Below are 12142 nucleotides of genomic sequence, written 5' to 3'. Positions count from 1 at the left end.
GTTAGTTTCTTATGTGTCCAGAAATCTTTACTTCATGCTCTAACCATATTGTAATAACAGGTAGCAATTATTGAGAGTCTACATAAAATGTAACAGTTTGCTTGTGTTAACTCGTTTAAACCTCACAGTCACCCTGTGAGGTGGGTGAGTTATTCCTCAGTTCACAAATGAAGAAAACAAGTCACTGAGACTACAGAATTTACCAAAGGTTGCATGGCTAGGAAAGGGCAGAGCTGGAATTGGAGCCTCTTAACTGCTGTGCTGTACTACTTCAGTATCTGCCCCCTGCCCTAGACCCCTTCTGTAGAAATGGACATAGAAGCCGCTCTCTATGCCATCGCATTCCTTTTTTTTAATTTTTAAATTTTTTTTGAATGAAATGCGTCTAGAGATCTTTCCAGCTAGGCATAGGATACTGCCCAGATGCCTTCTTCTTCAAATATGTGTTTTAAAGTTTTGCATGCATCATTTTAATTTCCTTTTTGCTTCCTTTCTCTTTAGACATACCTGCTCATCTAAATATTTTCTCAGAAGTCCGTGTTTATAATTACCGAAAACTTATCTTGTGTTATGGAACCACCAAGGGAAGCTCAGTAAGTTTGTGAACTAATTAGAACTGAAGTTCCTCTCATAGATCCTTTAAAAATCAATTCAAAAGTTATGAAAACTGCCTTGAACTAATTGAGGACTCAAGTAAAAATTAGGGTTAAAATGGTAAATTTTAAGTACTTTGATGATATATAGTAGACTAGTATACTGTAATGCTTAACTCTTTTTAAAATTGAAAGCAAAAATTAATGCTGTCTTTGATGGGTTATATAATCTTCATGAGTTTTAGACCAGGTAATATACTTTTGGTGTTTGTATTTTTTTCTTTACCGATTTCAAATCTGGTTAGCAACATGATTACTGTCCTGAAGATTGCGAATGGTTTTGAACAATACTGTATGTTTATGCTTTTGATCACATGATTATTAATATTGTTTAATCCCGTCTCAATCTTTTTTTTTTTAAAGATTTTATTTATTTATTTGACAGAGATCACAAGTAGGCAGAGAGGCAGGCAGAGAGAGGGGGAAGCAGGCTCCCTGCCGAGCAGAGAGCCTGATGCGGGGCTCGATCCCAGGACCCTGAGATCATGACCCCAGCCAAAGGCAGAGGCCTAACCCACTGAGCCACCCAGGCGCCCCAATCCCGTCTCAATCTTAAAGGTGTTCCCTGTAATCTCTGTTTCCTCATTTTCTTCCCACTCCATATGTGAAGTCCTAGAAATTTAGTATAAAAATTCAGCCAGCTTGCTTCTTTCTGGACTCTTCCACATCAAGTAATATCAGAAATTAATCAAGTGTTTTAAAATCTATAAACTAAAAGCATCTGTGTTGGAAGTGTCTTCCTTTCCCTTTATGACAGTGCTCACATAGACGGTGACTTTTCTTCAGTCCTAGATAAAAACAAAAAAATAAGAAACACCAATAATAATTTCCAAATAAAGTTTAATCCAAATTTTTTCTTTAGCACCTTCTCTGTTTTATTTGGTGGAGGTGGGCTAATAAATACCTACTCCGCAGTTGCACTGGTCCATAGTAACAACACTTTCAGAGTTTATAGAGTCCAGTCTTCTGACTGGCTTTCCAGAAAGATCTCATGTAGATCTTTGGCATTTTGCCTTACTGTTTAAACATTGTTTTTGCTTCTGCTTGAATCTGTTACTCTCTCAGTTTCTGAAACATGTAATCTCTTTGATTTAGATCAGCATCCAGTGGAATTCCATACATCAGAAATTTCACATTTCTTTGGGCACTGTTGGTCCAAACTCAGGTTGCAGTAACTGTCACAATACCATTCTCCATCAGCTTCAGGAAATGTTCAACAAAACACCAAATGTGGTTCAGTTATTACAGGTAATTAAGTTTATTTTCTTTGTAAAACTGTGACTCCAACAGTGTTAGTGTCTCATGTAAAACCAAAAATCATGTGGACTTAACTTGTCTTCAGTGACAAGGGTGCGTGTTTTTGTCTTTTATATCTTGCACTCTTCTTGGAGAATTTTCTTTGATTCAAAGTGGATGCAGTGATGTAGTTTGCATTGTCTTCAAGGGAAAGATGTACGGAATGTTTCAGGAAGACCCTTGGCTCATTTATGACTGTTAGACATGGAAGATTCTGAGGCTTTAGCATTTGTATGGAAACCGTCTGCCCTCACTGTATGTGTTCCTTTTAGGTACTCTTTGATACTCAGGCTCCATTAAATGCCATCAACAAACTCCCCACTGTGCCAATGTTGGGCTTGACCCAGAGAACCAACACTGCTTACCAGTGCTTCTCCATCCTGCCACAGTCGTCCACCCACATCAGACTGGCCTTTAGGAACATGTACTGCATCGACATTTACTGCCGCAGCCGAGGCGTAGTGGCGATACGGGATGGTGCCTATAGTCTGTTTGATAATAGCAAGTTAGTGGAAGGTTTTTATCCTGCACCCGGACTAAAGGTAACTGACTTTAGTATTACAGCATAAGTAAATGTAAATATCTCTATAACAACTCCTTTAAAAGGGGGAAATAACAGGGGAGAGCAACAGATTCCTGTTTAATAAGCAGCTGTGTTAGTTCATCACCTCTGCAGCGTCCTTCCAAAGGAATGGGAAGTTCTTACAAAGCACTGTGCCTATGTTGTATGAGATGATAAAATTTCCTTTTCTTGTAATGCATAAGGTGGATGATACCGAGGAGAGTCCTATTTGCTAGTTGGAATTTTAAGGAACTTCAACAATGTCTTTCTCATCGATTATTGAGAAAGTTTGATTCATCAATTCAACCATGAAGTTTTTTTTAAAATGTAGGGTCCTGGGCCACAATCCCTGCAGATTCTTGTATAATAGCTCAATTGTATGCGCTTATAGTTTAGAGTCAAATAGTCCCAAAGGCTTGTTTTGAAAATTAGTGGCTTGCAATGCAGTCTTGCCATTTTCCTGCTCTGTTTTCAACTCTTAGATGGTGATTCTCTTGGTATTTACATCCTTATCTCTAAGTAACATGCTTACAGTGCTGTTTGTGGACTTCTTAGTTGAGGGCATTATCTGATCCTCACAATGCAAGATGAGGGTTTAATTCTTTTTTAATTCTTATATGCCTCTTCCTCCTCCCAGGCTACTCGCAGTGTACCTTCTTTTTTCCCTCCTACCCTTGCAGTGTGGTTAGGCAGCAATTTTGGTCCGATGATTTTTCAGTATTTTCGTTATTATAAATATGTAAACAGTATCCACCAAGCTTACTATAATTACTTTTCCTTCCTTCAACATTTTATTTTCCTGGGAGTTATTAATTTACTTTTTTTTGCTTAAGGTTCTGTATACTTATCACTAACTCAACCTTAAAGCCTCTCCCATATATGTAACTCTCCTCTCAGTGCGTTCACATATCAGAAACCTCGCTGGTTTCATCTTGAAGAAGTCTCTTCTACAGCAACCCTCTGACCTCCAATCAGGAATGGTGTGCCCCAGACCCTTTGCACAGTGTTGATTTAGGAATCTACGGAAGGGTGGGGAAGAGGGGAGGGTGGGGAAGAGGGAGAATCCTTGGTTTCTCTCTTGCGTGGCATGCCCTATGGTGTGGACTGCCGGTCTTTTTCTCGGTTTATTCCATTGTTTTGGTAGAATACGGTCTACATAGTTTCCTGGGAGAAGGCACATGGGAGGTTATTTTGAGACTTCTGTGTGCCTAAAAACATCTTTAGTTTACCCTCATCTAATTGAGAGAATGGCTATGTATAGAATTGGAGGCTACAGGCATTTTCTGTTAAGAATTTTGAAGACCTTGCTCCATTGTCTTCTAACTTCCATTGTGACTGTTGGGGTGTTTAATCTTGTTCCAGTTCTCGAACCTTATGTAACTAAGTAGGCTCTTTCACTCTGGAAACTTACATCCTTTTGCTGTGGGAATTTCCTTGTATTATTTCTCAATTCTTTTTTTTTTTCTCTGTTAGCTCTTTCTGGTACCACTACTATTCTGCTGTTTGGTATCCTGGACTTATCCTCTGATTTTCTTATTTATTTATTCATTCATTCATTCATTCATTTATTTATCTATCTATCTATTTATTTATTTATTTTGTTTTTCTCTCTCTCAGTTTCTGGGAGATTTCTTCATTTTTTCCTTTGAGTCTTTCTGGTTTTGGTAACTTGTTTTGCTATCTTTTAAAAAAATTTGCAGGAGCTCTCTTTTGTTGCTAAGTGTTCCTTTTATGACATCTTTGTTGTATATAGCTATCTTATATTTTCTTACCCCTTTTATTCCTATATAATCTCCATTTCATGCACCTTGCTTTTTGTTTTGTTTTGTTTTGATCTCTTTCATATTAGTGATTCTTAACTCACAGCTCTTACTAGAAGGTGAGTCTTGCTGACTGTGGTCTTCATTGTAAGCTTATCTACCTGGGCCATTTCTTTGAGTAACTTCCAGTGTCAGTAGATTTAGGTCTTTTTGTTGGGCTGGTATGAGTACCAAAAGAGGAGTATTCAAGTCTCTGCATAGATGGTGTGCATCTGGCCCCCAATTTTTGGCAAATCAAATAAGAGAAGGAAACTACTATTTTCAACATTCAGTATGTAAACTTTAATCATCTTTTTTTTTTTTTTTAAAGTAATCTCTACACCCAACGTGGGGCTCGAGCTCACAACCCCGAGATCAAGAGTCGCATGCTCTTCTGACTGAACCAGCCAGGTGCCCCATAATCTTCATTTTTAATACAGCATTCCTCTCGATCGATGCTAGAGTCCCCATAGCCAAAGAACCCTCCACCAGAGTGGTAGAAGTCAAACTCACTCAGTGAGAGTGACAGAAGCTCTGGGAGGCTTTCAGTGTCTCTTAAAGAGACTTTTGACCAGTCCTATTTTTAGTCAGTCCCACTTTCATCCCCACTTCCAGGGTTGTCTAGTGCTGCCAGTTCCTACATGTCTTGAGGATCTGGACAGAAATAGCTTTGCTTCTTGGCTTTCCCCAGTGTTAGCTTTAGGATACAACTTCCTCACATTGGATAGTTCACTTACCACTCAGCCATCTGCTCCGCAGCCTCCAGAATTCATTGCTATTTTTTTCTTCTCCCATTCTCTCTGTATTTGTAACTTACTGCTTTAAAAAAATTTTTTTTAGGAGTTTCAGTGGGGTATTGGGAAAAGATAAAATATGTGTTGTAAATCCATCATCTTTTATTAGAAATGAAGCGATGTACTTTTAAAAGCTTCCTAGTGATCCTGGTAAGCTTTTGATCTATGTTTTTGAAGATGGGGAAGGTGAAGAGTATTAAAAGGAAGAGAATGCTTGAGACACAAATTCTGGTAGCCTTGCTTAATTTTTGATGACCTATCCCATAAAACGAGATTGTCCCACTCTTGGTGGTTCAAAATTTCAGTCACGTTAAGATAAAAAGAGGAAAGATGGCTTAGTTTCTGCATTCAGTTCTCCTCTGTCATATTTTCTAGCTTAGTGAGGACTCTCACCAAAAAGGAAATTTCCCAAGTCATTGAAATTACTTAAATGGCCAACATACAACTTTTCTTTTGTCCTGAATTTCTGGTTCAGAAGTTAATAATGAAATACTTATTATTTGTGAGGAGGTGCCAGGGTATACTTCTCTCTTCGACTTTGTGCTTACACAATACTTCTTGACAGGATTTTTAACTTAGATGTTGTTTCTTTTGTTGCAGTTAACCAGTTTCCTCAGTTTCCCCCCATTCAAAATTATCAGTATATCTTCCAGGTTGTCCTCATAGTAGTGGCTGTGTACCAAACTTCTGTTTTAGAGATGGGCGTAGTGTATTTGTTTCTCTTAAAATAGTCTAAATGATTAAAAATATGTTACTAAAGCTAAGTAAGATAATCTGAATTCTACCTGTTTATATCCATAGACATTCCTGAATATGTTTGTTGACAGCAATCAGGATGCTCGAAGAAGGTCTGTAAATGAGGACGATAATCCCCCTTCTCCCATAGGAGGAGATATGATGGATTCTTTAATCTCACAGCTCCAGCCACCACCTCAGCAACAGGTGATGTCTAGCTGAAATTCCAAATGGTATCATATTCGTGTACCTTAATGGGCTCCTCAGGTGTCTGAGCGTCTTTGTTAAAAGGCAAGGAGATCGTTGGTGGGCCCAAGGTGTCCAGGAAGTCCATATGAAAAAATAGTGACAGAGGGAGAGAAGGAGGCTTCTAGTGATGGCAAGTGAACAGTACCAGAAATAGCATTAACCTCAGTCTTGTGCACTTAAAATGATGTGAGGTGATCAGCCATGGATCACAAAAGAGGATGATATCCAAATGGCCAGTAAGCACAGAAAGGTTGTTCAACATCATTTGGAATCACAGAAATACAACTTAGAACCACAATGAGATAATACTCCATACCCACAAAAATTGCTCTAAGAAGAGAATTGATTATTCTTGGCAACATTTTGTATTAGCAGCAACTGAGACTCATTTACTACTGGAGGGTACATGAAATGGTCTAACAACCTTGTGTGGGCGTTTAGGAATATTCCAGAGCACTAAATCTGAACATTAGGCATACCTGTGATTTTATAATTTTACTCTTGGGTATATGTACGACAGAAATGCATCAAAAAACACAAGGGTTCATAGGAACGTTATTTATGTAAAAAGTGGAAACTAACCCGAATACCAAGCAACAGAATGAGTGGATAAACTGGGTCTATTCCTACAGTAGAATGCTTTACAGAAATCAAGAAAACTATTGCCACGTGTGACTGCGTGGTGAATCTTACTGACATAATGTTGAACAAAAGAAGCCAGACACTAAGGAGTACATTCGGTATTTATAGGAAATGTGAAAACAGGCAAAATCAAGCTTGAGTGACAGACGTCAGAACAGTGCTTACCTTTGGGCCAGTGATAAAGCCTTTGAAGGTGTATGAGGGAGGCCTCCAGGGCACTGGTAGTATTCTTCAGTGTCTCGATCTCTGTAGCGGTGACATTCATAAAAATTCATCAGACTGGACATTTTCTAAGATTTGTGTCCTTTGCTATATGTGATTTGTACCTCAGATAAAAAACTAGGAAGGATTACATGTCCTAGGTTTTTCACTGCTGGAGATGAAGGTAAAGGTGAGGAGAGGCCAGGTTAAACTACTGTAGTTCATTGGCTTTCAAAACTCCACCAGATGTAAGATGCACTACTTTTTATGAACTGCCAGAAACAACACTGCCGGGTAAACTGTGCCATGCCGTGAATCAGAAGATAGACCCTGATTTCAGAAATACTAAAGGGGTGGGGGAAGAATCTTGGAATCTGTGAAATGGTAGATAAACAATACAGATAAATCAGTGATATGGTAGATAAAGTAAGCAAAAAACATCTTGCGGGATATAGACAATGGTATTACAAGGTCAGGAGTGAATTCTTGCTGTTTTTCTAAACATTTTGAAAGGGAGTTTTTAAAAATCTGTGGTATTGATGTGTATTTTGCACATTTTCATATCTCGTGCTTCCTGTTTGGTAACCAGTGAACTGTGTGAAGGTTAACTCATTAGCCGTATGTACGATACACTATACGCACGTGACTGACCAACATGTACTTTTTTTTTTTTTCAGCCATTTCCCAAACAGCCAGGATCATCAGGTGCTTATCCCCTTACTTCGCCCCCTGCGTCTTACCACAGCACAGTTAGTCAGTCTCCCTCTATGATGCACACACAGTCTCCAGGTAAGATATTACTTATTCTCTTGTCATGTTCAGCTTTGACATCCAGAACATACATGCGCGCGCACACAAACACAAGCACCACACACTCAGCCTAGACCTTCAGAGACCACTCCTTATCTGTGGCTAGATACCTCCCATTCGTTCCTTACCGCAGGGTTATGAACGCTGCGTTCGTGACTCGGGAACACTTTAAAATATCTGAATTAAGAGGAGATATTGTCACCCAGAGCCAGGCTCACAGCACAGCTCCAAGAAGAGCTGATCACAACACGATCTGTGTCGGACCGACAAATCGAGTCCTGCCCACCACCTACCTGTTTTTGTAGTTTTGGGGGAACCCAGCCACACCCATTCCTGCAGTGTCAGGGCTGCTCTCCTGCTAGGACGACCCCTTACATGACAAGTTTGCTGAGTCCTAGTATGTGTGAAAGGTGCCCTGCCCCACAGAGTGGGCCAGTGCACAGCCTGCTTGTCCCAACAAAATGGCTCTGTTGGCAGCCCCGTGAAGCACACTATAGAACTACTTGAGGATGCCTAATTCTTACTCTTAACTGGACAGTTTGTGGGTGTAGCTTAAGCTCTTGCCCTGGGCCAGATGCTCCACGGCGCTGGGGATTCAGCAGCGAGCCAAATACAGTTCTGCTCTCAAGCGTGTCGTCTGGCAAAGAAGACAGGTATCAGATTTCTTGGGTAGATAACCCCCTTACCTGCTCAGCAGAGATGGCGGAACCACAGATGAAGATTTGGAAGTTACTGTCATGTCGCTGAAGGTCACTGAAGGCTGAGCTGGGTGGGTGAGCTCAGCCCCTGCGGAATACCGGCAGCTGCTTCCCAGGTGTAGGAGCCTGAGAAGGAGCTGCTAGGGAGCAAGAAGCAGAACAGGAGATGTGGGCAGAGAACCCAAAGGGTGTGCATTTCTAGGGTATGAGTGAGGTTTTATGTAGAAGGAAGTAGAAATAATTATTTGGAAATAATTACAGTGCCAGACAGGTATATAGTGCTTGCTGTGTGCTAAGCCATGTTCTGAGCACTTTATCCATTTAATCCCCACAGCAAACCCACAGCTGAATCTCTGAACGACACTGAAAGGTTATCATGTTGGTGAACATACTGCATATAAGGCACTGCGTTAGGTATTAGGTGGAGGATACGAAATTCTCTTAGGCAGGAGTAGAGAGTCGGAAACATGTGAATACCGAGGATAGTGATGGTAATGTAGTGAGTGTCTCCATGTCACATTTATTCATAGTTTGGGGAGCATGGTTCCCCCTTTTCCTGATCCTCAGTAGAAACTAGTCCTGTGGCTAAATCCCATCTTTAAGCTCACTGCTCTCAGTTTTTTAATGTCTGCCATCTAGACCTCTCCCCTGAACTCGAGTCTTGTGTTTTCCAGCTGTCTAGTCAGCATGTCCTTGTAGATGTGTAGACATGGCTGAGACTCAACTCCTAACACCTGCCCGCCCACTCCCGCACCCTGCCCCACCTCCCGGAAACGGCAGCCCCTTCCTGCCTGCCGCTTGGCCAGAGCTGTTTGAGTCATGCTGGACTCTTCTTTTCTCTCACACCCACTTCAGTCAGTCCCAGATTCTGTCCACTCTGAACTGAGAATTTATCCAGATGCTAACCCTCCTCAGCCTCCACCTTCGCCCAAGCCATTAACCATCTCTCATTTGGGTTATTACTCTTGCCTCTAACTGGTTTCCCTGCCCCTGCCCTGTGGTCTGTTTTTTACACTGTGGTTGGGGTGATCCTTCCAGAACAGAAGCTAGTTTATAACACCTTTGTTCCAAACTTTGCAGTGGTTTCCCATCTCGTTCAGGGTAAACCCTAAGTCCTTAGAATTGCCTACAAGTCCCCGTGTGATCTGGGACCCCCACCACCACCACCTCTCTGTCCTCAACTCCTCCCACTTGCCCGTGGCTCGCACTGATCCGGCCACACTGACCTCCTCCCTGTATTTTTGCTACTGCCTTTGGGGCCTTTGGACTAGCTCTGCTTCTTGCCTGGAATATCTTACCCCCCGGGTATCTTCACACCTTACCCTTCACTTACTCACATGCCCCCTTCTTAGAGCAGTCTTCTGGGGTTGCTTTATAGAAAGAACAGCACCCATCTCCACCATTACATGATACTGCCCCACTTCCTTGCCCAGGTTTTCTCCATAGCACTTATCACTGCCTGACATACATTTGATGTCTTCCTCATTCTACTAGAACAGAAACTCCATGAGGGCAGGAATTTTTGTCTTGTCAACTGCTGCATCCCCAGTGCCTACAGCAATGCTTGGCATGAAATTAACATTCATGCCCACTTGCTGAAAGAGTGAATGAGCAAACACAAAAGTACACTGGATATTTTTTTTAAATTCAGTCACTATAAGCTAAAATCTGGGCCCCATTGAATTGATCTCTCTCTCTTTTTCCGTAACACAATCATTCCACATTTTCTTTGTGCTATTTAAGGGAGCTTTACTGCTTACTTCTTTAATCTGTAGAGAGAGTCTTAATTTGAGGTCCTTGGCCAGGACATAGTATGTGTCCTGCAAGATCATCTATAATTATTTTCCTTTATTAGGAAATCTGCATGCTGCCAGCTCCCCCAGTGGGGCTTTGAGAGCCCCTTCACCAGCGTCATTTGTTCCAACTCCTCCCCCATCCTCGCATGGAATCTCAATAGGACCAGGGGCCAGTTTTGCTAGTCCACATGGTGAGTCCATACATGGAAATCGCAATAGCTTAAGAGTTTGACATGAAAGTAGTTTTTTGTTAAATAAATTCTTTTCTTATTGCAAAATTAGCACTTTGTTCGTTGGGGAAATCGTCAAAAGAAAATGAATTTGTCCTGATCCCACCACGCAGAGATCTACCAGTTAGTCTGTCTGCTTTGGACTCTCTCTCCCCCTCGCTTCTGCCTTGCTCCTCCCTTCTAACCCTAACCCCCCGGCTTGCCTGCCTGCTCACCTCTCTGTTGCTCTCCACCTGTCTGCTTGTCTCCTCTCAGACACCTCGCCCCACAACTGGGACTATACCATATGTATTGTTTTGAGACTTGAATTCTTTAATTTTCCAACTAAAAAATTCTATTTTGAATTGGTTCAAATAAAGAATACAAGAGGTAGCCAGGGAAGTGTTTTTATGCCACCAACCACCTAGTTGCAGGGATGTGTGCATACACAGGCAAATGCCTATAACTGTTCTTACCGCTTTTACACATGGGACAGCATCCTTCAGTGCCTTACTTTTTTCATCTATTTTTTTCCTGAATGCCATGCCAAATCACAGCATAAAGGACTTCCTCAGTTTTTACAGCTGTGTAGCATCTGTGGTTTTACTATCTACTATTAATATTTGTGAGATCTACATTGTCCTACTAAATGGCTTCATAGTATTCCCTTTTGTTGACATACCGTGATTTAACTGCCCTCGTGTTGTATGTTTAAAATGTTTCCTTTTTTTTTTTTTTTTTTTTTACAATGACAAATGGTATCATCTCTGTTCACATGATTATTCCCTTAGGTAAGTTCCTAGACATGGAATTGCTGTCTCAAAGGGTTTGAGAAATTTTGAAGCTTTTGAAACATACTGCAAATTGCTCACCCAAAATGCTGTACCAATTTCCTCTAGCATCAGACAAGAATGTCTATTTTCATGCATCATTGCCAACACAGGGTATTAGGACTTTCAGAAATCGTAGTCATTTTGATAGGTAAAGAATGGTATCTTCTTGTTTAATGTGCATTTCTTTGATTATTAATGAAGTTAAACCTTTTTTCTTTCACTAGTCTTAGGTATTTCTTATTTTATGCCTGCCTATGTGTTCTTGTGTTTTTTCCTACCAATTTATAAGACTTTGAAGCTAGGATCATTTACTCTCTGATATATGGTAAAAGTATTTTCTCCATTTATATTTTGATTACAGAGGGGCATAAGTAATATGTTAAAGGTAACTGCGGGATGAAATTTAAATAATCAAATTATTCAGGAAGTTGCTGCTTTCAAGACTTGATTCTTGGTCCATTTCTCAGTCAGCATAGCCTTTACTAAAGAAAGAAAAGGGAAAATTTCCCTCTCCTCAGCTTTGGGTAGAATGAAAAACATAATTTGTCAAGGTTACTTGAAAAATAAAAGATTTCTGCCCTTAAGTGAGCTTTGAGATTTTTTTGCTCAACATTTTCAAAGACGTTTGCAAATAGGTTTTGAAAATAGTAGGTTGTTGCATAGTGTGTAGATTTGTTACACATTGAACATGCTGAAGCTTGTGTGAAGGTACCTTTTATCATTGCTCATTCTATAGTTTTCTAACTTTGTGTCATGTTAAAAAGTACATAAACTACACAAAATAGAGATTCAGGTGTGCCACATGCAAAAGCCGCATACTTTAGTGAAATAGCGGAGGGAAAAAAAATGATTGCCTTGTAAAGTG

At 40.5% G+C, this 12142-nt stretch overlaps 1 protein-coding gene across 2 annotated transcripts in view; it reads left to right on the top strand.

Annotated features, from left to right (window-relative positions):
- The window catches only part of MED14 (mediator complex subunit 14), a 67186-nt gene that overhangs the window by 43723 nt on the left and 11321 nt on the right, over positions 1 to 12142 (top strand). The window contains exons 19-24 of one of the 2 annotated variants that reach the window (XM_032842503.1): positions 502 to 593; positions 1749 to 1901; positions 2222 to 2491; positions 5906 to 6046; positions 7609 to 7720; positions 10295 to 10426. In XM_032842503.1, the coding sequence (XP_032698394.1) occupies positions 502 to 593; positions 1749 to 1901; positions 2222 to 2491; positions 5906 to 6046; positions 7609 to 7720; positions 10295 to 10426 (900 nt within the window). The remainder of the gene's footprint in view (positions 1 to 501; positions 594 to 1748; positions 1902 to 2221; positions 2492 to 5905; positions 6047 to 7608; positions 7721 to 10294; positions 10427 to 12142) is intronic. The other variant, XM_032842504.1, reaches the window with a different exon arrangement.

Source organism: Lontra canadensis, unplaced genomic scaffold (genome assembly GCF_010015895.1).
Source record: "Lontra canadensis isolate GAN:19392208 unplaced genomic scaffold, GSC_riverotter_1.0 scaffold131, whole genome shotgun sequence".
Classification (NCBI taxonomy): domain Eukaryota; kingdom Metazoa; phylum Chordata; class Mammalia; order Carnivora; family Mustelidae; genus Lontra; species Lontra canadensis.
This window is presented reverse-complemented; position numbering and strand designations above follow the sequence as displayed.